Genomic DNA, 27,483 nt, shown 5'->3' with positions numbered 1-27,483 from the left:
GACAGAGAAGCTGCAGGGGCCAACCACAGGGTACAGACAGAATGTGCACACTGGGGGTGGAGGCTGAAGGGAGCTCTAGATGGGCTGCATTGCGGAGAGAGGGCCGGCCGGACAGCCCGGGGAAGCAGGCCAGGGGGGAACAGACAGGGACAGGTGGGGGTGTAGGCAGCAAAAAGGAGGTCGCAGGGCAAGTGGGCAGGTTTGGAGAAGTCATGTCCTGAACCAGAAGCCAGGGACACCCTAGCTCTCTGCCGGGACAGCACCCTGTTGATAAGCTAAGATGCGGCTGGCTGCAGGAGGCTGGCCCAACACAGCCGCACGTTGTTGGTAGCCCCCCGGACCCCTGGCAGGGTAAGGCCTCGTGTGGGAGATGGAGAGGAGAGCAGTCCTCGTGGCTGGAAGAAGTCACTGGGATCAAGTATCAGTGACCTGGGTAAGAAGGCCTAAGGGACACCAGGTTGGGTAGAGTTACTTACACCTCTTAAAATAGCTCAAGGTTTCGGAGGGCCTGAAAAACTAGAGAGACGGCTTAGCAGAACAGGGGAGGTGGAAGGCAGGATACAAAGGCAGGCCTGTACCCAGGCAGAGGACAGCCAGCTGCTCACAGGTTTGGGAGGCATTCACTCCTGCAGGGCACCGCTGTGACCCTGAACACAGAGACGATCGGAACCCGCAGAGCAGTCTCAGAGCCCTGAAAGAACGTGGGACCCCACTGCAACCCCCTGACTTGGTCAGCCCCGCCCAAGACCTCGGTGGTGTTGCAGGAAGCAGCACGTGCGGTAGAGGAAAGGTTAACCAGGGTTTAGCTCTTTGTGTGAGCAGGGATGAGGGAGGTGCTGGGGACAGCCATGGGACATGGGGTAGAATTACACCCCAGGCTCAGGTACGGGCCCTGCGGGGAGCTTAACACAAAGCAGACCTACCCAGCTGCAGAGAATTATAGAATAATGGACCAGTGTTGGCAGGAGAGGAAGAAAAAGATTGTCCGGTGTAGCCATCACCTACCTGGGGGACAGGTCTCTATTTCCCTTTATGATTTGGTTGCATTTTTATTACGAAAGTGCCCAAATCTATTCCAAAATAAACACAGTGGTATAATAAGCCACCAGGCACCCACAATGCGCTTTGCTTTGGCCTCAGTAATGATCTACATTTTGCTAATATTATCTCATTTCATAGCCAATTTTTAAAGACAATTTTAGAGCACATCCCAAACACGCGATCGCTCAGGTGACAGTTCTGAGACGCGCCCAGCTCTGTGCCCCGCAGCCGGAGGATCCGTCTGGTCTGCGGGGAGGGAAACCGACTGGGACAGACATTGCATCCTGCCGACTTACATATGGACTTAAAGGGGCCAACCCAGCAGGACAGGTGGTTGCCATTAAAGAGAAAGGTCCACGTATTCAAACTGCAAGCACTGATTGATGACCCAGCCTATGTTAAGCACCACGCTAGCCTTGGGGGACAGAACAGTGAGCGACACACACACACAAAATAACCAAATCCCTGCTCTAATAAGGCTTCTGCATTGTCAGGTTTTGGGTCCAAAAGCGAAGTCCACTCTGGACTTTACCAACTCTCCTGAAGTCAGAGAGCAAATGACATGAGTCAAGACCTAGTGTCACCAGGCAGTTTCTGTTCCCTTAACTGACAACTTGACAGGCTGTAAAAATGGCACTGACAGAAAAGAAGGTGATTTTCCGATTCCCTACACTCTGGGTAATGTATCAGAAATAATGAATAAATGCATCCCTAATATGTAAGTGCACTTACCCATAAGCTACGTGCATATATTTTGTGAACATTATAAAACACACAAATACAAATTTTCAAAGAAGTATCTATAGAAGTTCCTGTATGTCCACCCTGCACCCTAATGGCCGGTCCCCCACCAAGGGGCACGCAGAGCCCTTTGTGGAGACCTCCCCTCAATCTCCTGAGCAGCACCTGTGACTTCTCTGGTCACCTGCCTGGCTAGAGTCTCCGGCAGTTCCCAACTGTGGGCAACAAAAATCCAACTGCTAACTGGGGATCCCTGAAAAGCTTGCCATACCTTGGAGGCAGAGTAACAGTGCCTGCGAAAGCTTGCAAACTGCCTTTCCACCTGGGAGGGAGACAAAGATCTTCCACGTTGCCCCATGATGGAGAGAAACAGACTGGGTCAGCTGTTCTGGAGGAAGGGGAACCATGGCCCTGGGGCCACAGCGGCCTCAGGGGCTGGCCTCACCTGATGGAGTCTGTCCTGGGGACCCCACCACTCTGGCTCCTTCCTGCCTCAAGGGGCCAGCATCTTCAGCTTGCCTGAACTCAGAGAGGGCCTGGCATTCGTGGCGCATATCCCTGACCACATCAGGACAGAAAACCCCAGACTGGCCTTGTCCTTGGAGTATGGCCCTGTTCTGGGCTGCTCAGCCACAGCCCTTGTGGGTCTCAGTCTTGTCTCTGTGAGGGGGCTGGCTGCACCAGGTCCCTGCCAGCTCCTCACCTGGCCACCTTAAGTGCTTGCCTGAAGCCCAGTGTGGGCCCCTGGCCTGCAGGTACACAGTTGTCTGACCATTTCACTGGAAGCTCAGAAACAAGGTGTGGTTTTAGTTAGGAATCCAAGGTCAGCGAAGACCATTGTACAGAACTTGACCCTGATCTTCCTCCCCTCCACCACATCCTGCAAAGCCCACACCACCTACAGCTCAAAGGTAACTGAAAAAATGCCTCAGAAGCACCCCCAGACCAAAGTGCAGCCCTGCGAAAGCACAGGCTTCGCTCTGGAGATGGAACCTTTGCCCGGCATCGAGATACACAAACCGGGAATGCTTACATGCGTGTTGTCGTCAGTGACCCTTCTACGGGACATCGACCCCCCCCCAGATGTCTCCTCGTCCCAAGCAATCGCCAGACAGCATTAAATGCGCACTAACACCAAGGCCCAAAGGCAAACGCTGCTGAGAAAACAGGGTGAGGCCTCCTCCTGGACCCTGGGGAGGGCCAGCCCAGAGCCTGGGGGTGGCGGGTGTTTCACTGGGTAAGCGAGGGATGCACACCCAGAAATTTAAGCGAGGGACGGAGAGGGGGTGCTACTGAAAATACTGAACAGCCGGGGCAGCCACGCCTTGACCAACGGGGAGGAAGACCGATGGCCCAGAGCAGGGTCCAGGAGAGCCTCTGCCGGCCGGGCAACACCCCCCTGGTTCCGAATTAGGGCCGCAGCCCATCTTCGAACCAGGATAAGAGTGTTTTAACATTTCGATGTTGAACATCAGCCTAGAGTTCCACGGAGCGGATGGAGTCTGAGGACAGCGGGTCGCTCCAGGAAAGTCTCTGAGGAGCGGCGAGGGCAGATGAGGAACGTCCGGGGTGCTCCCAGGACCCAGGAGGGCTGGTGGGGCGGGACAGAGAGCCCACGCAGAGAGTCCTTGGGTGCATAGACCTTGGTTGAACCCTGTGCCACCAGACCCTGCGCTCCGAAGGTCCCTGGGGAAGCCCAGGAAATAGCAGGCTGGAACCAGACTCTGGCAGCCCCACAACCAAGCTAAAGGAAGACTTGGGACCTCACTGAAGGGACCCTGGACGGCTTCTGGGAAGAGAAGGGATTCTATCAGAGCTCTGTGTTGGGGAAAGTCCTTATCCTCCCCCTCTCTTTTAAACTGAGGGCCTTGGCAGTCCACACTAGAGGCGACAGACTCTAGACTAGGTCGGTGACACTGCTAAGGAAAGGGAAAAGGAGGCGGGTGCTGGGCAATACATTAGAATGAGCAGAACCTGTTGACTGACTGGATTTCAGGGCACGAATCAAAGACAATATCAAGGTCCTGCCAGCCCTCAGACGCAGGGCTCAGGAGCAATCCCCACTGTGTGTCGGGGCCTGAAGGGGACACAGGTCGAGTAAGCTGGGCTCCAGCGACCGGGTCAGCGGAGTGAGTGGGCAAGGCCATCTCCATGACCAGTACCCTGCTTTTGTTGATTTTACACACTGTGGCTCCACCTAAACTTGTACTGGGAAAACCAGGCCGTGACCACCAGGCGACAGCACTGTGCCTGCGAACCCTGGAAATTCTCTATTCTGTTCTCTTGTCCATTGCAGGTCTTCAGCACAGTCTAGAACTTGCCCAGAAGGTCTGTTTCTGGAGAACTACGCCAAGGTGTGCAGCAGAAAGCACACCTATGTGCCACTCAGGGGTCGACCTCCCACTTCAGTGGGCGGAGCTCCGCCGGCCCTGCGGAGCCTGGGTCCCCGTGCCCACCCCACGCGCTCTCTTCCTTCCACACACAACGCTTTAATCACAAGTCTCTACTGTTCTCCAGTCCTACAGGACCAACCTCCAGGGCAGGCAAAGCTTTCAGCTCTTTAATTCTCTGGAAAGTCATAGCTGTGTACCGGCTGAACTCCCCACTCACCGAACCAAGCTGAATCAAAATTTGCTGCCGTTTTCAGCACTCTGGTGGTCGAAGACAGAGTGTGAATGAGACAGGGAAAAACCAAGGAGCAATGGGCCTGAACAAGAACCAGCTCCGTCCTCAGTCTTCCGCCCACTGGTTACCCTGGAACAGCCATGAAGCCAGACTGTCTAGGTTCTGACACTGGCTGGGTGACTTAACCTCTGTACCTGTTCTTTTCTCTACTGTGGATAGCAGCTGGACCTGCCCTGCAGGGCTGTTGGGAAGATTCCCTGAGTAAGCACACCTGAGGCACCGAGAACAGTGTCTGGTAGCGTTTGCTATTATCGTCACCTCTCGGGTCCTGAGTGGCCCATGCTCGGCCTGTGGATACCCTGTCAGTCAGCTGACACCACCTTGCTTTGCAGTTGCTAGCTGAGCCTTGAGGGACAAACTAGTTCCTACGGCAACTTTCCTTTCCTGGTCAATAAGAGGATGAGCCATCCAGGGCACGCTGGCCCTGTGCACCAGGGCCGTCTCTCCCTCTGCAGACCCAAGGGCACAGTGCCGCGGCTGCGCTGATGGGCAGATCGCACGTGTGTCGGAAACCCCTCCCGGCACGAGGAAGTGGTATCAAAGGCAATCCACAGTTCCTCCTTCGGCGCCCTCACTCCTTTCCGCTTATCTTTCCAAACCAGGAAATCTTTATTTCAACAGCTTTTGACTAGAACACACAAACTTAAAAGTATATTAAAACCATTCATTCATAAGATACTTTTCAAACCACTGTCGATTTCAACTGCTTTACAGCAGTACATGCCCCAGTTTCTAAAAGATATATTAAAACATGGAAAAAATGTTCACAATATAATTTAGATGATTAAAATGAAATTATCAAAAATTTTATCTTTAGTGAAAAATATATGCCTAAATTTGTAAAAATATTGTTTAGAGAAACAAAAGGAAATACAGAAAAATGTTAATAGTACTGAATCTCCTTAAGACCTTTTTTTCATAGTTCCCAAATTTTCAACAATAAGCATAGATTCCTATTATAATGTAAAAAGTATATAATGTACAATTACATATTATATATAACTTTTCTGAGGCAAATGGTTTTGATTTAGATAATTGAGGGCTTTCAAAGGTTTATTTAAAAGTTGAACACTGGCAACTAATTCATGAAGAGAATTAGCCCAGGTATCTATACTGAGCCACGGGTGTTGAAATCTTAAGATTCTGGAGATAAGACAAGCGCCTCAAGAGGAGTGACTTCTTCCAAGGCAGGAGAGTGGAGTCCTCGTCTCCACCTAAGTCTCTATCCCAAGAATGAGTCATCCTTCCAGGCCAGCCAGGTTCCAAGGAAGGTTCCACCATGCTTCCGCCTCCCCTGCAGACGCCGGGGAGGTCACAACAAACAGAACACGGTGCCCACTCCAGCAGCTCAGCCACTTCTAAATGTCAGGATGTAAAAAGGGCAGAAAATGACCACAACTCAGATTGCATACTCATTTTCTCTTGTCACTGTGGTATGGGATTGTTTCAAATTGTGTGTCACCTTGCGCTTACAGGAACTAGGATGTCTTTGAGTTGGCACTCTGTACTTTAGGTAAGGAACTGCAGGCACAATGACAATCTCGGTGTTGCGGCCACAAACATTGACAAAATTCCCTCTGCCTTTGGTCCATAAAGTCCAGTTACTACCTACTTCAGGGCTTGTATTTCTTTAAAAGCTCTCAGAAGCCTCTGCAAGCGCTAGAACATTGAGACTCAGACTCAACCACTGGCAGCTTCAGATTGGCTCTGGTCACTGAGACCCAGCCTCCAGGTGTGTGAATCACAGTGACCCTGACATGCTGGTCTGACCACCGGATGGACTGCACTGCTCAATAAAACTCGGGCATCTTCAGTCTACCACCCGATTAACTGCGGCCTTGGAGTGAGGCGTGAAATGGCCTTAGGATACCAAGTTTTGAGTTGCCTTAAAAAAAAAACCAAACCACATTCTTTGGTATCTTGTAATGCAGTCATCTAATTCACAGCATCATCCAAACAAGACCTTTCATAAAACATTATTCATGGTTTCTAACTTTATCTAATTTGGTTATAAGAAGCAATGTGTGCAAAAGAATAATGGACATGGGTTTTAAGTGGCAAAATCACTCATCACTCTAATGTTATTGAGTATCCATGTCTGGAAATTAGTTATTGAGTATCAGTGCCATTCCTATAGTCTTGCTCTTTCCAGAAAAGTGAAAGTTGAAGGGAAAGAGAAGGAGAAATTTCTAGCTGCTATGACAAAACAACTTGACCTTTCCCCAGCCCCTCCCTAAACATACAAACATTTTCCATTTGACAGCAACTTCAAAAGGAAAGGTGTAGCATGACCTGGACCAGCACTGTGGCCAGCTGGTACCCTTTCAGTTATCCTGACCTTCACCCAAAAGCAGACATAGCTATCAAAACTCTACCTGTGTGGTATAAATAGATACCTGTCCATACCTGTACTTGTCACAATTGTCTATCTCTTAAATGCCCAAAACTAAAAAGCCCAGGGACTTCTCTTTAATTGGGCTGCCTATAATAATAAAAAATATGCATAATAAAGAAAGGAAGAAAATACATCAAAATACTTGTAATTGTGGGGGGAAGGGTGATTTTTTAAAAGTCTTCTATTTACTGTAAATGTAGAAAATAGAGGTCTATTATATATGGTCTATAATATGTCTATATTATTTTAAGGGAGAGAGAGAGAGGTGTGAGATGTGCTGCTCTTAAGAATTTTTTTTTTCTCGTCTAGAATTTTAGCTCCTAAAAGACTTTAGTCTCTTGCAGCCTCTTCACAAAGGAGGAGTCAAGTTTCAGGCTGGGAAGGGATTCTCCCAATTGAGTCAGAACAAGACAGAATGGTAAGCAAGGGTTCCTTTGAAAGTTCCACCTTCTCAAGCACACCCAGGACAGGCTGTCAGCTCCAACCTGGAGTTTTAAGCCAATCTAACCAGCACCTCCTCCTGAAAATGCAGACTCAGCCAGAAGTTTTCAACTGGCTTTGTTTGTGTTTAGAAACATTTGTTTACGTTGGGGTAATAGATATGAAATCTGTGTCAGAAACTGTGAGATTTACCCAGCTTGTCCCATGCTGTGCAAAAGTCAGTAAATGAAAGGAAGGGTATTGACACTGGGGGCACTTTGGATATTCCTGCATCCACAAGAAGCTTAAAGGTCTCGACTGGAAGAGACAGAGGGCACTTGTATAACAGTCTTAATTAAGCTTCATAACCTTGCAAATGAGTGGGGCAGAGGGGGGGTTGCAATTATACCATTACCCGGGGCACCTGTCTCTAGGTTCTAGTACACTGTTCACTCAAGTCACCCATCCGCAAGCTCCGCCTATGATGTAACAGATATCATTCCACTTGTTAATCAGAAAAAAACATGCCAGACTCCGTAAATCAAGGACTCCATCACGGCTCTTGCAGAGGATACTAGTCGTCCTCAGGAGACACCATGAGGATTCTACATATGGCCACCGGCTTTTGATGCTGCCTTTGACCCTCCTGCGAGCGCTCTGCGCTGGGGTCAGCGTCTTGCAGAGGCAGGAAAGCGGTTTGGGCACACCCCAAAGCCCTGCCAGGGGCGCAGGAGGGATGCCCGTGGCCGAGAACCCACCGATGCTGGCCTGTCGGGATCTCCTCACATTTGAACTCAGGCTCATCCAGGCCGGGCCAGTCCCCGCCGCCCCACAAACGAGGGGCCCGACACGCGGCACACGTCACCGACATCCTGCAGTGAACCAGCGCTGATGCCGGCGGCTCAGGACCAGGCGGCGGCGGCGGCTCTAGGGACACGGAGGCCTCCGTGGCCGCAGGCTGGGCAGCCGCAGGGCAGAGGCCGGAAAAGCGGAACGTCCCGGGGAACCCAGCGGCGGCTCACGCGCCTCCCCACCGTTCTTGGGCTCGGGCCGGCGAGGCAGCCTCAATCCGGGACCTCCGCTGATCCCACGGGCGCCGCAATGGGGACGCTCGCGGATCCTGACAGCTGGAGTACTCACCTCCTCTGCTAGCCCGGCTGCTACGTCGCCGGCTGTCACCGCAGACCACTGCCTACCCCGCGCCTGCTCCGGATGCTATTTAAAGGCGCCGCCGTCACCTCTGCGCTGTGGCGGCGAACCAGCCTCTGCCGAGTGCGCGTGCCGCTCCCGCCCCGCCCAGGCCCTGCCCCAGGCCCCGCCCCCGCCGCGCGCTCACTCAGGCCCCGCCTCCGCCGCGTGCCCGCCTTCAGGTCTAGGTGCGCGCTTGTAGCGCGGGCAGCCAGCGTGCTGCGCTTGGCGGGGTTCGGGGAATCGCTTTTCGACAAAAAGCGTCCAGTCTCCCGAACGTGCCTGTGATTTCATAACGACTATGAAGAGGGGCAGAGGGTAAACTGAGATGCCTCAGCCCAGGAGCCCCACCAGCCCTGGGGTCTGCGGGGGCCGGGAGACGCTCGTGCGCATCTTCACGCACCATGGCGCGCCCGCTAACTTCTCGGCTACCTAGGTGTTCTGCAGAAGGGGCCAGGGGCCTTGGGGGCCCCAGAGCTTTCTTTTCCTGTTTTTTTTTTTTTTTTTGGCACCGACGTGCGCGACTCCTTTTAACTAATTTCACCACGTTCCCAATGAGGGGTTTTGCCACCGCCCCCGCGCGGCAAGACTGGCCTGGACTTCTGCAATGCCCTGGACGTGAAGCAACCCTGGGCACGCCAGTCCGGGAGAGTTAGAGCGGGAGGCAGCCTCGCCATTGCTCAAGTGTGGGGTTCTTCCGCCAAGTTCCTGCGGCCTCTCCACCCTGCTCAGCCCCGCCCCTGCGGTTTTCAGGGGTTCTGCGTCCAGGCGATACCCACTGCGGGTTTTCAGATGCAATTTACTTCCAGGAGGCTGGTATTCCAAATGCTCTTGTTCCTCTTGGCGCCCGAGGCCTGCCAGCATCCTCACCAATCACGGTGGTCCCAGCTGCAGTGGTGCCGGTGCCCAGCATCAGTGGAGGGCTGTTACCTGGTGCCGCTTTGAATTTGAGTCCTGGGAAGAAAGAGTTCTTGTTACAATAGATGCTTTGGATCCTGTGTATTGAAACCTTTCACACACATTATGTTCCCGAGTTTTTATTCCCTGATGAGGCGTGTGTTGGCATCATCTCCCTTTTACAGATGAGAAAACTGAGGCAAAGGCAGGTTGAAGGCTAGTGGGGGCAAAACCACACCTGGAACTCAGGCCACCTGCCTCCAGAGCCGCACATAATAAGCATGGGAACAGTGTATTTGTGCGGCGGGCCTTGGGAGAGGTGGTTCAGCAGACTCAGTCAAGTTTAGATAAAAATATTCAGGAAAAAAACATGGTACGTCATTGCTGTGCAGTCAGGCTTAAAGTAAGTGCACCTGTGCTGAGCATGTGCATAAGAGTTCTTCATGCCATGATCCCCTAAATAATGTAGCACAATAACTACTGACACAGCATTTACATTGCATTCAGTATTACCAGGAATCTAGAGATGATGTAAAGTACAGCAGAGGGTGTGCCTGCCAACACCGTGCTGTTTTACTGAAGGGCCTCGAGCAGCCCCAGATTTGGGGGTCCACAGAAGCCTCGGAGATGGTGCCCCACTGATACCGAGGGGGGACTGCGCTCACTCTGGAAGCAACTCAAGTCGATGCCACCCTGTAATATCCAGAGGCCTTTCCCCGGGCTGTTCTCACTTTTCCAGGTCGTCTGAACATGGCAGCAGTAACTGTTTCCTGGCCAGTGAGCTGGAGCAGTAAGAGGACGGCGGTCGGCCTCTCCCAGCTCAGTTCTCTTAGAGCCCCGTCTAAATCTAGATCTTCCAGATCTAGACTCTTCCTTTAAAGGAAGAAGTGGACTCCACTTTCATTTTTATTAGTTTACACTTGGCTAATCCTTGGTTGCTCTGCCCAGGTCTCCTTCCCCCGCCCACGATTTCATCATCTCGGCCTCTCCTTTTTCCTCTCCTCCAACCAGTCCCTCAGCACCACGTGTCCTTGGCCACTTCCCCATTCTGTGGTGGATCAGTGTGCTTGGGCTGCCGTAACAGAACACCACACACTGGGCGGCTTCAACAACAGAAATGTACTGTCTCGTTGCAGATCCACAAGTTCAGAATGAAGGTGTAAGCGGTGTTGGTTCCTTCTGACGTCCGTGGGGGAAGAATCGGTTCCAGGCCTTTCTTTCTGGCCTAAGAATGGTCACCGAGGAAGGGTTTCCTCACGTGGGTTTCCCTCCGCGGTGTCTGAGCCCAAACTTCACCTTCTGTGGACACCAGTCCCATTGCATTAGCATCTGCCTGAATAACTAAATATTGTCTCAGGTCCCTGTCAGCACTAACACTAAAAATAAATAAATAAATAAAACTCTATTCCCCAATCATTTCAAAAAGTTTCACCATTTATGGGGCTGTCCTGTGACCATCAGGTAGAGGCTGTACTGGGAGGCAGCACTGCACAGGGCTGGGGAGGGGGGCTACTCTGCACTAACCCCCACTGCACCTTCCCTAAGACAGGAACAATAGTCTCATTATAATAGCAGTCTCATTACTGTAATAATAACCGAACATGGAGGGTGTTGCAAGGGCCCGCCGTGGCCCATGGCCTCGGTTTTCTCATTAAGTGGCGGTTCTAGACTCCATAGTTGGGGATTTCACTTTGGAACTCAGGGAGTCTTAAACCTCTTTTCTACTTTCTTTTTTCCAAACAACTCTTTAGCCAAGTGAACAAGAGCCAATTCAAGGTTGTAGCGGAGCAAATTCCCTAATGGAAGCTTGAGTCTCTTTTTCGAGTTGTTTTCACTCTCATTACATTTTTGATGATTAAAATTTTGTAGCAAATCCTAGCTAGATACAAACCTACATCTGCCTCGAACTGATTGATGGCTTCTAGAGAAGCAAAAGAATGTCAAGTCCTTCTGGGGACAGGTTGACAATGGCCTTGTCTTGAAAGCTCCCACTTGTGACCGTCAACTGCCAACTTGTGATTATTAGTGATCTTCCATATCTCCTGAAGTACAGACACATCAGTTAATAATGACCAATGTGCTTTTAATTCTAGGTCTTGGTAAGTGGGTGATGGCGACAGCGCTGGGTGTTTCCACTCGGTCTGTGTTGAGGCCACGTCTACCTTAGGCAGCTCCCGTCTCTCCCATGAAGCTGTGAGTGCCTGTTCATCTTCGTAAGCCCATACTCCTCTGCACAGTCTTTACCCATTGTAGGCACTCATTTGTTGAACTGGACACATTTTTTTCCTAACTACTGACATGTGATCAACGGCAACCAAGGGTGGATCCAGGTTTTGTGGAGTCTGAAGTTCACACAATTCAGAGGACCTCTTTAAGAAAATTATACCCCTGGCCGGTGTGGCTCAGTACTTGGAGCATCATGCTGTAACTGAAAGGTTGTGGATTTGATTCCTGGTCAAGGCACATGCTCAGGTTGCAGGTTCATTGCAGGCGTGAGTGCGGGCAAGTGTGATCCCTGGTCCTGGTTCAGCTCCGGGGTCTGGGTGAGTACAAAGGCAACCAATCCCTAATTGATGTTTCTCTCTTCTCTCTCTCTCTCTAAAAAATCAAATGAAAAAATATCCTCTGGTGAGGATAGAAAAGAAAATGTGATACGAATGTGATTTTTTAAAATATATTTAAAACTTATTTATCTTAGAGAGGAAGGGAAGGAGAGAAGGAGAGAAACATCAATGTGTGGTTGCCTCTCATGAGTCCCCTGCCAGGAACTGGCCTGCAACCCAGGCATGTGCCCTGACTGGGAATCGAACCACGATCGTGGGAATGTGAATTTTTAATAATGAAAACAGAAATATAGTAGAATAGAAAATTTAAAAAGTATATAACAAAAAATTATAATAGCATAAATTTCACACAAAAATTTATAATAGCATAAAATTTCACTAAGAATTTTAATCTTTTTCTCTACCTCTATAATAAGTTTCTTACCCTAAATTTTTGGCTGCACACACATTAACTGCTTCTTTATATGGCATTTTTAGTAAACTTTATTTATAGAGTGGTTTTAGATTTACAGAAAAGTTACAGTTTTCATAAACTCCGTGCCCAATTTTGGCTATCATGGATACTTCACGTTAGTCTGGTACATTTGTTATAATGAATGAGTCAGTACTGATGCATCTTTACATCTGAAGTTTATGCTTTGTCCAGATTTTCTTTGTTTTCACCTAACGTCCTCTTTCTGTTCCCAATCAGGGCACTATATTTTCTTGTCACGTCTCCTTAGGCTTCTCTTGGCTGTGACAGTTTCTTGGATTATCCTTGTTTTTGATGACCTCGACAGTTTTGAGGACTATTGGTCATCTGATTTTGTAAAATGTCCTTCTGCTGGGATTTGACCAATGTTCTCATGAGAAACCTGGGGTATCGGTTTGGGGGAGGAATGCATTTTTTTATAATACAATTTTCTATAGAGAAGGAAAATGCATGGTTGATGGAATTTTTTTTAAATTTCAGTTTTGATAAGACATTGAAGAGACCTGGATCCACTGATTTTCCTTTTAAAAGAATGCTGATCAGAAAAATATTCGATAGTATAGCTTCTGGCTATGTACCTTTCACCCTGGGTTTCTCTTTACTGCCCACATACTTCCAGATGACCTAGGACAGGTTGATGAGGAGATGGGACGGGAGCCCCAGTGCTGGAACGTCGAGAGAGAGGGGAGGGATAGTCCCGGAGATGACCCTGTGCTGGGAAGGCTAGAAATACACGTGCGAGACTGGAAACCCCACAAATATGCCTCCCCAAACCCAAAGTACTAGATTCCCAACCCCAGGTCCTCGTAGCTGGGTTCCAAAAATGAGCTGGGCACTTCAGCACTGCCCAGTGAGGGGTGGCGATGGAAGGACGGGGGTGGAGCATGGCAACAGCATGAAGTGATTGTAGCTGACTATGTTACTTTTGCAAGCTTTGCAGAAACATTCAACTACCTGAACACAGGACTAGAGCCTTCTGGGAGTGAGGGGCCCTGAACATAAAGCCTCATCGGCTCCTGCCGTCGACAGGACTCTCCGCAGCATCATTGTGCTGCTGCTCACATCGGTTGGTAAGGCCTCTTGGGCTTCCGGCAGTAAGGAAGGTATTTCCAGCAAGCAGGTGCTCTTCTGTAACTATCAATGGGTATCACATGGTCTTCAGTGGCTCCAATAAGGCCACAGTCCTCCCTTCTTGCACACCCTCTTTCTGTTTTAAGTGCAATTGGTCTGCTTACGTCATTCACTCCACCAGGGAGCCCCACACACACTGCAGCCGCAGCGTAGCTCTGGGAGAGGTAGGCATAGGGTATTCATCCTGCACCCCACAACACTTGACTTTCCATGTCTTGAGGTGACGGTACTTGAGTTACTCAATGTCAAAGATAAATTATAAATATCTCAATGTTCCAATTCAACTAGCTTCTCATTGTCAACCAGTAAAATTCAAACTCTTTACAAGAATTTCTGGGATGTCCTTCCTAACCTGTTCCTGCTTCCTCACAGGCCAGCTCCCCACCATACCTCTCTCCAACCACTGGATGTACTTGCAGGTTATCGGCAAAGGCTCTGGAGTCAAAATGCTTAGATTCAAATGCCACACCTTACGGGTTACAGGGCCAGGGCAAGAAACCCTCTGATGCCAAGTTTCTTATCTGCCAAGTGAGAACTCTAATGCGTTGCATCCTATCTATATCACAGTCTGCTGTAAGAAGCACCACTATTTTATGTATACTTAAGAAAGAAAATAAATGCTGCCCATTATAGTTAAAGACATCATCGATTGGAAGATGCCCCCTAGATTGATTTGCTTTGACTGAATAGCAAATCGCCTTAAAATTTAATGGCTTAAAACAACCACCATTTATTAATGCCTGATTCTGGGGTCAGCACTTGGACTAGGGGCTTCCTCTGTGGGTCTCTCCTGCCGCTGGTCAGCCGGTGACGAAACTGGGGCTGGATGGTCTGGGGACAGCCTCCCATGTTCGGTGCCTATCAGGCTGTTTCCTGGGGTCCCTTACTTCTCTTCTTCATGGCCATTCTGGTCAGCTGGTTCAAGTGTGTTCAAACTGTGATCTTGCGGCTGCAAGCTCAGCAAAGGAGATGACACTGGTGTACAGTTGCTTTCCAGACGTCTGCTTACATCATGCCTGCTGCTGTTCCATCAGCCACAGCAAGCCGCAGGCCCAAGTCAACAGTCAGTGTGGAAAAGGGCTACCCAAGGGTACAAAGAGGGGAGCTATGATGCCATGTTACAATCTATGACACATCCTGACTCCAAAGGTGTTAAAATATGAAAAATATGCCTCAAGGAATACAGTAAATATAACAGTGTATTATATTTAATATAATATACTTAATATATTCATATTTAAATATTTTAAAGTACTATAAATAAGCAATGCACATTAGCTATACTTATTATGGTGATCATTTTGTAATATATACATACTCATATATTGAATCATTATGTTGTACACCTGAAACTAATATAATTGTATGCCAATTATACCTAAATTTTTTTAAAGCAAAGGTAAAGAGAAACATATTAGCTTCAGGCAACAGAGTTTAAGAATATTTACTTTGTTGGTGGCTCTACCTGATGAAGGTGGGAGGGATCAGGGCACATATAAACCTCCACTTTGAGTGGGAAGCAGCAATACAGACGAGATGGAAAATAAAACAGGACAGGAACTGCTGGTGGAGGGAGAGCCGACGATGGAAGTGAGAGGAGGCCGACGTTTCTGAAAACGGGAAGAGGCTTTCTCTGGGACTTGAGGGAAAGAGGCTCAGGCAGGTACAGGGAAAACCGGAAGGCGGCGGGGCCGGAAGAGGAAAGACTCCCACCTCGCCCCCTGCTGCCTAAACTCACACTCACATGCTTTTCCCTCTCCCCACTTCCTCCAGGAAGAAGAGTCCCAAGGTCCTGCTGTTTCACAGAAGAAATACTACTTCCAAAGGAAAATCATGCTCCGTGGGTTTCAGCCAAGAAGAGAGCTCCTTAGTCGATCTGCGGACAGTACGACTGCCCCGTGCAGTGGGCAGCTGCGGGGTCTTGCTTTCCGCCGGACAGAGCTTCTCCTGCTGAGAGTGCGGGCAGGTCCCCAGTTCGAGCTGTCCAGCCTCCCGTGCACTGTATTGAGTCAGCAGCGTTTACAGCCCCGAAGCCCCCAGTTCACACCCACCGCTGCTCTGACAACACCGTGGCTTTGGGGCTTAAACCTGGGCTGTCCCTTCAAACAGTGTAGGGTGACAAGGCAAAACAATCTCACCCAGAAAAGCTCCTTTCAAGGCTTTGAAATATTACAATAATCACATCCCTGTCTCCCAAACACGGTGTTCTATTTTCCCACAAGTATCATTCAGCTGAACAAAGGGAAGAATACATAAGCCAACACTTTTGAAAGTGTATTTACTGCTTATTGGAAGAAAACCAGAATGTCTCAAAAAAAGATTCTGTATCTGATTCCTTAATAAGCACTGGGATAGATATGGATAAGTAGGTAGATGATGATAGGTAATTAGATAGATAGATGATAGATGGATAGATATACCTGGAGTATGGTGTCATCTTCTATCCAAGAAAGGACCATTATAAACAAAAAAGATAAGAGGCCACTCTGCGAGACAATGTCTGCAAAGCACTTAGTGCAGAGCTTGGCCCCGAGTGAATGCTCCATAAATACCAACATGTTTACTTCTCTTTGGAAAGCCTCTGTATCTCTCTGCTTCTTTCTGCCTGCAACCCTGTGAATTATTATTTATCCACCAAAACCTGCCTCGTGCATCACTTCCTCCAGAACACACACACACACACACACACACACACACACACCCCTCGCTCCCAGAGCTGTGCTCCCCTGCCCTTTGGACGCGGCGCCTTTGCTGTGGCCGCTGTCGCCTCCGTGCCTGCAGGCCTGTGCGCTGGCTGCAAGCTGCTTGACAGCAGACCTCCTGCGTCTAGACGTCTTCTAGACGTGCCTGTGCCAACACACTCTTGGCACTTGGTGCACGTTCGTTTAATTGAACTGCCGTGGTCCCCTCCAACAGAAGCACTTCTCCTTCCCCAAGGGGTAACCATTCTTGTCTCTGCAGAAGCTCTTTGTCGTGTTCCTGGCATAGGACTTGTCACGTTCGACCGGGATGACTTGTTTGAGAGAACGCGCACGTGGGGAATGTGCCTTATCCACCCAGAGACCCTGGCACCGCTCCTAGTGCTGGCGGTGCATACTCCACAAACAGCTGTGAAACCAGCAAAAACAGTGATTCAAATCTCCATTCCTTTTAGACTCAGGAAGGCCTGTGGCCCAGAAGTCCAGAGTAAAATTGGGGTCAGTATTTAGCTCACCAGCAGCTGTTTCAACTCCGTTCCTAGGGTCTGAACTCCACTGGTTTCCTCTCTCCTTCAGATCCTGACACAGCTGCGTCACCACGTGCTCAAGAGAGTCATTAACTGAGGTCCAGTCCCCGTCCCTGGGGCCCCTCTGATGCCTCCACCCCCACCAAGGCCCTTATTTTGTGTCAAGCCCTCAGCACCCACCAGTATTTTAACTTTCTCTCAGTTAACAGAGTGTGTCTACAAACACCACAGGAAGTACATGGGACTTAGAACAGGCCATTTGTCACCCCAGGCCCCTGGAGATGGGACACTGGAGTGGGTACATCATCTCAGAGTGATACTGAAACTGGGTGAGTGAAACAGCGCAAAGCCGCCTTCCTCCTCTGATCTCGCCTCCTCCTTCCCCGCTGCACCAGGCAAGTGCCAGCCCAACCCTCGTGTGGCCTCAGGGCCCCGTCTCAGCCTTCGGGAGGCCAGGGGCCACCTTGAGAACCTGAGGAGAGACTGGGATTCCCCCTCCTAATAAATATGCCCCACACGCTTTCCGTGAGTTTCCTGGGAGCCCTATGTTAACAGTTAACAGCCTCTGCTAGAATTGAAAGCATATTGGATGTGCAGTGATAAAGATCTAAGCTGAAGGCCTGATTCTGCCTCTTACTAGTATTTTAATTCTTAATGGCTCCAACTCAAAGGATGGGAGACAAATTAGAAATGTGAATTTCCGGAGTTTGCTCAAGGGTCTCTGAGACCTGAAAGTAGAGAACTTTGAGCCCAGGGGACTGCACCCAGCAGCCCAGGGGGCTGTAACCATGCCACTTGTTCAATAAACAAGCATATTGAATTACACCGCAGTGCTGTGAATATTGTTTGGATTGCCGTGAGAAAAAGAGGAAGAAGGAAGGTCGAGAGGCTCATGAACACTCAAAGAAGGCAAAACATATGATTGGTCTACAGGCTAAGCTCTGCCATAAACAGCGCTGAGAAAATACGAATGAAGCAACCTGCCAAGAAGCATGAAAACAGAGACACCGAACGAAGAAGGACGAAGACTCCACAGGCAGCAGCGCCTACATACCTGCCAGACAGAGGGACAGTCCGGAGCTAAAGTCATTTCCAACGTGATTTTTTAAAAATGAGAAGAAAAAGCAGGAAAACGGGAGGTCCACTGACCACAGTCTGTCCAGGCAGAAACAGAGGCAGCGAAAGTCATTCAAACAGGAGGGAGAAAGACAAAAGTTGGGAAGAGGGTGGTCACCAAAGTCTGCTTTGCTGGAGATGACTTTGCTGGAAAACCACCTAAATATGAAAGATTCAGCAGGCCAATGGGCTCACGTTTCACGAAGGCCCAGCTAACACTTTGTGAGCTGAAAACCACCTTTTGCCTGCCAGTACTTGGTGCGAAGGAGAATCCCTTGTCCCACTTCATACAGCATTGGGTGTTTTTGCCAAAGGTACTGCCATCGAGGTGCCTGTGAGCAAGCTGGCCCTGGAGACACAAGGAGGCGAGGTTATTTGGGGAGAATATGCCCAGGTTACCCGCAGTCCTGAAAATGATGGATGCAGCCTGGCTCGTCTGACAGCAGCTTCATACAAGTAAACTCCTTACAGTTATTGGAGACAATGCACCAGCCAGGAAGGCTCCTTTCCTGTGATGTTTCCAAGTGCTCTTACACAGCTGACGTGCCTGCACCAGCAAGAAAACTTATTTGATTGTAAAAAACATAAAACTGGTCCCGTTGTACAAAAAAAAAGTGAAGAGAAATGAAGTTAATTTTAAAGCATTATTTAACCCAATATGTCTAAAAATAATATTTTATCATGTCATCAATACCCAAATTGTAGTGAGATATTTTGCATTCTCTTTTATTCGGTCTTCAAAACCCATCGTGCATTTTGTAGGCACAGCACAACTCAATTCGGACTGACCGTATTTGAAGGGTTCCCTAGCCACTAGTGGCTCTTGGACAAGACAGATCTCAAGGGTGTTGTACAGCTTTGCTCCCTGACGCATAAACCCATCCCTTTTGCCCACGGGGTACGTCAAGACACTGGGGACTGCGTGGAGCCCCGGGAAGCTGTCAGCAGTGGGTGGACGCTCCGAGGATCGCAGCCCCAGAGGTCACGCCGCCTGAAGGGCCAGCAAAGGCAGCCGATGATACAGGTGCCAGCATCGCACAGGTCAATATCCAGCTGTGCCCAGCCACACCTGGATTACTTACTGACCCACTAGAGGATAACTCCTGCATGGTTTTAAAGTGGGAGCATTGCCACCACAATAAATGTGTTTATTGGCAAAGTTAGAAAAGAAGTTAACTTTTGGTGACTCAAGCTGTCTCAGCCTGAGTCTCTCTAGACACGACCTGTCCTTGTCACATTTCCCCGTGATTCACTAGCGACCCCATTAGACGGCACTTCTCTGAATCCCAGCACGCAGGGTTAGGGAGTGAGCACAGGGAGGGTGCACTTGCTCAGTGACTCAGGGGAGGAGAAAGTGTGAGACACGTTTGAAACGGTCTCCTTCTTCCAATGACAGATACAGACAAAGACTAACGCCTCCTCTGGCAGCTCAGGCAGACTCAACACAGATGTTTCTCTCTTCAGCGTGTATGCATCATAGCTGGTTGCCTCTTCCCCATCATGTAGAATTCAAAGGTCAATAAGAGCAGGTTTTGAGGGCAGAGGCTTTTGGAACAGGAGCGGTCCAGGAGGTCAAGCAGAAAGAACTGGTCTTCCCCTGTGAGGCGGGGCTTCATCAGGAGGACCCCTTCTAAGGAACCACCACTTGTTCCTGGCCGCCTCAAGAAGGCTGTGCTGGGTCAAGTCCCTGTTTGTTACTTACCAGCTCTGTGACCTCAGATAGAGTCACCAAGACCCTAAGAGCCTTGATTTCTTGATCTTGAACTAATACTCATCTCCCAGTGTTGTGTAGAAGGAAATGAACTCATGGTAAGGGGTGCTCTGTACAATGTTGATGCGGATGCTTACGTTGTAATGAAACCAGCAAAGCACAGCTATTAAAGGCCAATGACAGGAAGTCTGGGATTCCGTCACAAGGAAAGTCTATGGCAGTGACGGGGACCGTCCATCTTTGTGGTGGCATTTGTATGACACTGCACACTCTTCCAGTATTCCACTGCTACAGCAGCTCCATTCACAGGTGTCAGTCTTTAACGCTGTGTTCTGGGCAGGTATCTATACCAATTGTTAAATGCACGGGGACTGGGGAAGAGGGAGACTATTTCAGAAAGGCCGAATATTTTATGGGAGATGGTCGTTCGGCAGCTCCCAAGTAACTCACGGTTGACAAGGATTCATGTGAAGTCGTGGTGGCTGCTTACTGCTTCCCTGCTTCTCTTGTCTCGATGAGAAGATGCTCATAAGAAGCTGCTTTAGTTGAAGGATATCCCTCAGTTTTTATTCTGGGACAGTGTTGAGGCTTCCGAGGGTGGGGAGCCACCGCGTGGTGCTAACAGGGTGAGGTCACAGGCCTAAGCAGAGGCTGTAAGACCTCATCCGGACCCTCGGGTTCCAGGGCAGACTGGCTCCTTTTGTGAAGGACCCAAAAGATGAGGAGTAGGAAGCTGAGGGAGCAAAGCTGGACAGACTCTGTGTATTTATTTCTAAATAGCTGAAGGATTCTGGGTAGATTTTATTCCGGGGGAAAAAAGGGTCTAAGTAGATAACCTGATATTAGAATCTGTGGTTCCAGTGTGAACTCTGGGATTATGAGTAAATGGAATGAGAGGTTGGTCCTGTAGGAACCGGGTAGCCAAGGGCGGAGGCTAAACTCACGGAGTGATTCACACCGTGAAGGATTTACGCAACCGTGAGGAAACAGATCACCCCACCCCAGGGCACCCCCAGACAGAAGACTCCCCAACCGGCCAGGCGGCTTGTCTCTCCGCCGATGCCCGTGAAGTGTGTGTTTCACTCTGCCTCCGCCCAGAGATTACGGGCGGTGGTTGATTCTGCTCAGCCCCGAAGCTGGGCCTTTCCCTGCCTGCCCGTCCTTCCCACCACGCTGCCTCCTGGGCTCCAGCAGGCCAGCACCCGCGACCAGCTCCACAGGCATGGGACCGCGGCGTGAGGAACGGACTGGACACGGACGGAGGGGGCCCGAATAAACAATGCTCCTGAAAGCGTGCTCCTCACACCACCATCAGTCACCCAGAGATTTCATCGGCCCCGCCCAGACCTACTGATCCAGAATGTCTGGGGGCGGGGTTCAGGTCCACATTCTCTGCCCCCCACCCCCACCCCTCACCTCCACCTACACTCATTTTCTCCCGGTGAGTCTTTTGCTCACAAAAGTGTGAGAACCACTTGGAGTATCTGTAACCTCTCATCAACAGTCCTGGGGCTTCATCATCCTGGTTTGAGAAGATTTATCTTCTGTTATTTAAAGTTTCAAGTTTTCCTGTAGGTGTTGTCTCTGGACCTTCTCTTTTAGTAGTCAGGGATCTATTTTTAAGCACAGTACAAGTATTAAACTATAGCGTGTTGCATGACAGACCCATGGGGGTGGGACCCTGCGAGCACTGACGGGGCACCCAGCCCTGCCGGCACATGCGTACAGGCCGGGAGTGGGGCCCAGACTCTGCAGCAGGAGCCTGGCCGCAGGGCGAGGGCGACTCCTGGACCGAGAACTCGGGAGGCTGCCTTCTGATTGGTCGGCACCTGGCCTCGCCAGCTTGTAGATATGTTGGCTATCAATCCCGGCAATAAGTACGACATCTAAGACTTCTGAGGGGGAAGACATCACAGCCAACTGGAGCAATGAGGAGAGCTTCACTGAGGAAGGGCCACTGAGCGAGGCCTCCGGCAGAGGCAAGACTCCAACGGGAAGAGGACACCGGCATGGGAGCAGGGCTATGAGAGGCGCAGGGATGGGGGACCGTGGGGTGGCCATGGAACGGGGGAAGTTCGGCGTGGAACGAGTGGACAGATGGGTGGTGTGTCACTCGTCCATCGCCGCGTGACAAAGCGCTCCAAAACGCGAAGGCTTAAAACAACCACCATTGCTCTTGCTCATCAGTCCACAGCTTGTCTTTTCCCCACTCAGTGTCAGCTAACCTGGGGCGGGGGGCCCACTTTCTGATGACTCTGTCCCACGGCTGGGACATCGGAGGTGGCTCTCCGGTCTCCCTTGCGTGGCCGTCTCTGTAGCATGGGCTTCCTCGCTGCTGTGAGGCTGCGAGAGTCAGCATCCCCGGAGGGCCAGGTGGAAGATGTACTACTTCTATGAGCTAGCTTGGGGAGTCGTATTACCACTTCTGCTGTGGTCACTAGCTCCCCCAAATTCAAAGGCAGGGAACAGAGAGTCCACCTCCCAGTGGGAGGAGTGTCGAAGTGTTTTGTAAGAAGAGAATGTGGGGAGGGAGGTATTGTTGCAGACTATTTGGGTAAAAACTTGTAAGAACAAGCTCAAATGATGCACTAAGTAATAATAACAAAGGACTTTTTAAAACTAGATGATTTCATTAGTTTCAGACAGGCAGAACAGACACGACTCTTCTTTTGCAGATGAGGAAGCAAACCCAGGGAGTGGAGTAGAAAGGCAGATGCGCCATGAATTTCGTGAAGCTTTGGCCTCAGAGCCCCTCCCCGGCACCAACGCCTTCTCCCAAGGCGCTAGGAGGGACCTCAAGTGTGTCCCTCTGTGCGTGTCCTGTAAATGTGCAGAGGCAAGATGTCTTAACTGCAGCTGTTAAGTAAACTATACTTTTCCCCCTTCAACCACCCCCCACATCACATTCATCCTTGTGTCATTGGAATGGCCACAAACGTTGCTGAGACCAAGTTAGGGGGAAACAGAATCATGGGATGCATTTCGTTTTGGTGGAGTGGGTCACTGACATGGTTTTCAGTGACTTTGGCATATAGTTAAGTCACTACTGAGCACGCTGAGGTAGAAATGACTTCCAGGAACACCCTCTGGCTCCCTGGCTGACTCAGCCAGCACTGTGGAACTGGAGTCCAGGACAAGAGGTTACACTGAGACAGGACTGTGTCCTGTGGTGTCCAGGACTGGAACAGACACGTGTGGGCAGGGGAGGAGAAACAAAGTTTGAAGTGTATGTAACAAGAAGCTAGTCTATGGGGAATTCTTACAATTAGGAAATAACTGTGTCCCCCCGCCCCCAAATGCAAAATGAATGCAAGGAAAGAAGGCAAATGTTATGATACAAGTTACCAAGAAGAGGCTCTTTCTGGAAACTCTCTGAAAGGCAGGCCGGAACTCAACGCTGCCTCCGGGGAAAAAAGTTCCTGACTTCTGCAATGGGTTTGCAGGTGATGGAAGAGAAATAGGCCATCTGGTTGTTGCCGTGAAAGAGGAACTTAGAGAGAACAGTGATGGGGTCACAATCATTATCAATTCACCAACAGAGAGCCCCGTATTTTACATGGCCCTGGGTGGGGATACAGGAGTACAGGGAGTGACCTCTAGCTAGACGCACTGCGTTAGGGCATGGCTTCGGATCTGTGTGATGTCAAGTAACATAAAACGAAGCCAGCTCAGGCCAGCTTATCATGTAACACCAACGACAGAGGGGAAACAAGGCATTACCCACACAGCGCAGCCACGGCATCTACACTGTGTGTTGGCACACACTTGTTACTCAAGATGGGATGCAGGCAGCCTGTTTGGGAAGGGGGCAGGTGGGAAACAATTGTGGAAGTCCTGTGCTTTGCCGGGGCAGAGGCCACAGACGCCCAGCTGGAGAGGCTCAGTGCAGCAAGCGGGATTCTGAGTGGGCTGGGGCAGGGTGGCTACTCCGGGTGCACGCTCCAAATAACAGCGGGGCTGGAACTTGGTGTTGGAGAGGAGCGATCTGAAATGCACAATGATAATAATAACCACTATCATCTTTGTGAAACCTGTATCAAACCTCCCCCAGAAAATTAGGTAAAATGACTTGCACTCCTGATGAGGCCTTTGCAAGAGAGATAGGCCACCTTAGACGTGTTTGGTAAAGGTCATGGGACCCATGACCTCAGTGGAAGTGGCGGAGCTAGGGTTAAACGGGTCAGGGAAAGGAGCGTGCCAGCAATAGTGGAAACGAAAGGAGAAGCAGGAGTTAATAGAAGTCAGACCTAGACTGTGACAGTGATGACGGGAAAGAGGCATGACTGTGAAGAGACAGGGCGTGGCAAGAGGTGGTGATGAACCGAAGTCTCCGAGGAACCGAGGACAGGTGCTAGTGCTGGCCTCTCGCCGCAGCCCGGTTCTCCCCATGTGCCTACATGGCAAACGAATGGGCAGTGTCTGCTGGCTCGTTTTCCCATCTGGCTCCTCCCAGTCTGGGGCCCTGCAGTCACCACACTGAGCCTAGAAGTCATCTCCCACCCCCTCCATCCTTCCAGCCATGGGCAGCCCTGGGCCCTGTAGACTGCTCCCTCCTTTTGGAAAGTCCCTTCCCCGTTTTGGGACTCCTGTGACCTGTATTATTGCCTGATCCCTCCCTCAGCTCCTTTCCTGTGACTGTCAGTGACTCCTCCCCCGTCTCACGATCCCGGGGTGCCTGTCCTGGTCCTCTGGGCTTCTCTCTTTATGCTGGACACTAGCTCATTTTAATTTTTCAAATAAATATACTTGCTAAAACAATGCCCAAATCTACAATTCCAAAAAGCCAGCCTTTTTGCCAAAGCTTCTACTTTTGGATATTTTGAGTGTGAAATGCTGATAATACATACCAGCTGATAATGCTGATAATACATCAGCATTTCACACTCAAAATATCCAAAACTAATTAATCCTCTAACCCTCAAACCCAACTTCCTCCCCTACTTCCTAATTTCTGGTTATGTTATCACACTTCTCAATTCTCCTAAATTTGTGTCTTCAGGCTTTCCCTTCCCTTTGTCCTTTACACCAGCCACCAAGTCCTACGGGCTCACGTTGCCACACTTGTAAATTCATTCCTACCTGTCTCTCCTAATCCCCAGAATTGAAAGCCCTTTCATTATACCTCTTTAGGGACTGGTCCGTTAACCTGTTTTTCTCTAACTTACTTTCCTTAAACACTGCTTTGGTAGCAGTGGTAGCAGTAGTATCTTATGTTAAGTGAATATCATATGCCAAGTACTTTAGTAGATGCTTTAAATACACGACCTCATTTAAGCCTCTCAATCCTATGAATTGATACTACTGTTGAACACATTTTCCAAACGAGAAAACTGAATCTCAGCAAGTTTAACCCTATTTCCCAGAGTCATACAGCTAACATGGGATATGGCCTTGAACTCATATTTTGTCTGAGTCCAGTGTTTGTTATACCCCATATGTGCTTTAAAAAATCTACAACAGCCTCCCGTTATTTATCAGTCTAACATCCTTATTCCAGTGGAGACACAGAGCAGGGGTCAAGGCAGAGGGAGCCTGGCCGGTCCACCCACGTCAGGCTCCCTCCTCCCCCCAACCCAGATCAGACAAGAATGACCAAAAATCTAGCTCCAGTTATCTGGGGGTGGAGAAGGGATGTAGAAATGAGGCACCTAAGGACTTTTTACATTGAAAACCCATGCTATTATTCTCAGTTTTGCCCTGTTGAAGGAGGAGTCAAAAGTTAGCAACCATTTCTTGGCAGAGAGGTGCTGAGTCAGTAGGTCTACTAACTTCTCCCTGATATTTTAGCTTCATGAGTCTCTAGAAGACATTTTAAGGCCTAGTATAGGTAGAGAGAGGGCCAAAACAATTATTCAAATGTGACTGCAGGGCTCTTTTTAAAGAAATGAAATCCTGGCATTAGAAAAGCCAAGCTCTTAATTTTTTGAACACTGATGTAAACTACCCTTAGCATGGGATACGGCATGAGCAGGATTTACAGAGTCACTGCATTCTGGACGCTTCTGGAAGCCAGACAGCCCAAAGCAGAACAAGGAGAAGAGCAGGATGGCAGGTGGAACACACACCACAGGTCTCCCTCATTCCCTGAGTGCCGGGCTGCACCCTTCCCACCGCCCCGCACCATCCTTAGCCCTGCTCTCTGCATTGCTGGGGAACAAGTTTACACCAGGGGAGAGAGTCCGTCGCAAGCCAATATTGCTTTTCCTAATTGTTTCTCTTCTCCCCCGCAAGTTTTTCCCATATCTAATACTAGTATACTCATTGAGAAGAATTTAGAAAATGTAGAAAGGGCCAAACAAGAAAGAATTCTTATCTCGGCATCTCTTCTCCCCTGCGCTAGAAGAAGGGGCCTTCTGTCTCATTCACCAGAATCGGTCCCCAGACCACAGAACAGCAACTGGTGCAGAGTCTGCGTTCGACACAACACTTTCACCCTGTGAATCAATGCACACTTTTCAATGAACCAGTCAGTACTCAGGGACTGCATCCTAAATCGATTTGTACGTTATCCTGCATTTCAAAGCATAAACTTTGCTGTAGACCAGTGTATGTAATTTTTCCGTGCATTTCTTACAGTGGTAAAATACACCTAACAACATGGACCGTTGAAAGCGTTTTCAGTGCACAGTTCAGTGCCATGAGGTACATTCACATTGTTGTGCAACCCCTCCACTAAACATTCTCAGAACATTTCCATCAGTCCAAACAGAGACTGTCCTCATTGAACAGTGTCACGGCCCCTCCCTCTCCCCAGGCCCTGAACCCTGGACTCTGCTTTCTGGCTCTATGAATTTACATACTCTGAGTACCTCGTGTCAATAAAATCGTACAATATTTGTCCTTTTGTGTCTGACATTTCACTTAGCATAATATTTTCAATGCTCATCTGTGTTGTAGCATGTATCAGAATTTCAATCCCCTTTAAGGCTGAATGTCTATAAAACATTGTATGTCTATAACACATTTTGTTTATCCATCTAATTATTGATAAACATTCGGGTTTTTCCAGAATGTACAGTTTTGCATTTTCTTGTTTTCACTTTATAATATTTTATGAGCACTCTTCATTTTATTATGTATTAATGTAATATAGCATAAATATATTTATGTTATAAACATGTAATAAATACAGTCACTATAATAATTATATATTTACCCATTTTATTATTTTATTTGGGGATATATCCTATCTAATTGAGTGACAGTCTCCCTATAGATGTATAATAAATTCTCAAATAAATTTTCTGCATTTGAACATTTAGACTATTTCAGACTTTTGCCCATAGTAAGGGCAAAAGGTGTAACACCCTTGGACACTTGGCTCTGTGTAGATGTATACTGATATTCTTCTTTTCTAAGGATAGATTCCTAGAGGATGAGTTACTATGGTGATTACTTTATCTAAACTTCTCTTGATGTTTTCTCTTAAATGTGTTTGTCAAATGGCTTCCCAGGAAGGCACGTGGCTCTCCCAGTGCCCATCAGAACGGCCAGTGTGCACTCTCCCAGTGCCCATCAGAACGGCCAGTGTGCACTCTCCCAGTGTCCATAAGAATGGCCAGTGTGCACTCTCCCAGTGCCCGTTAGAACGGCCAGTGTGCACTCTCCCAGTGTCCGTCAGAACGGCCAGTGTGCACTCTCCCAGTGCCCATTAGAACGGCCAGTGTGCACTCTCCCAGTGTCCATCAGAACGGCCAGTGTGCACTCTCCCAGTGCCCGTTAGAACGGCCAGTGTGCACTCTCCCAGTGCCCATATGAATGGCCAGTGTGCACTCTCCCAGTGCCCGTTAGAACGGCCAGTGTGCACTCTCCCAGTGCCCATCAGAACGGCCAGTGTGCACTCTCCCAGTGTCCAGAACGGCCAGTGTGCACTCTCCCAGTGTCCATATGAATGGC

The 27,483-nt window shown here is 49.3% G+C and overlaps 1 protein-coding gene and 1 pseudogene across 5 annotated transcripts in view; one reads left to right on the top strand and one right to left on the bottom strand.

Annotated features, from left to right (window-relative positions):
- Positions 1–27,483, bottom strand: part of ACSL1 (acyl-CoA synthetase long chain family member 1) — a 136,191-nt gene that overhangs the window by 47,220 nt on the left and 61,488 nt on the right. For 3 of the 5 annotated variants that reach the window (XM_037128775.2, XM_037128776.2, XM_037128777.2), the window contains exon 2: positions 9,250–9,424. In XM_037128775.2, coding sequence (XP_036984670.2) covers positions 9,250–9,334 — 85 coding nt within the window. In that variant the 5' untranslated portion in view covers positions 9,335–9,424. Of the gene's footprint in view, positions 1–8,422; positions 8,533–9,249; positions 9,425–27,483 lie in introns of those variants that run through there. The other 2 variants (XM_037128778.2, XM_037128779.2) reach the window with 2 other exon arrangements.
- LOC119049915 (ribosome biogenesis protein NSA2 homolog) lies at positions 15,119–18,336 on the top strand (annotated as a pseudogene).

This window comes from Artibeus jamaicensis, unplaced genomic scaffold (assembly GCF_021234435.1).
Source record: "Artibeus jamaicensis isolate MK-2021 breed Jamaican fruit bat unplaced genomic scaffold, CSHL_Jam_final scaffold_833, whole genome shotgun sequence".
In the NCBI taxonomy this organism is placed as follows: domain Eukaryota; kingdom Metazoa; phylum Chordata; class Mammalia; order Chiroptera; family Phyllostomidae; genus Artibeus; species Artibeus jamaicensis.
Note: the sequence above shows the minus strand (reverse complement) of the source record. Positions and strands in the feature narration are given on the sequence as shown.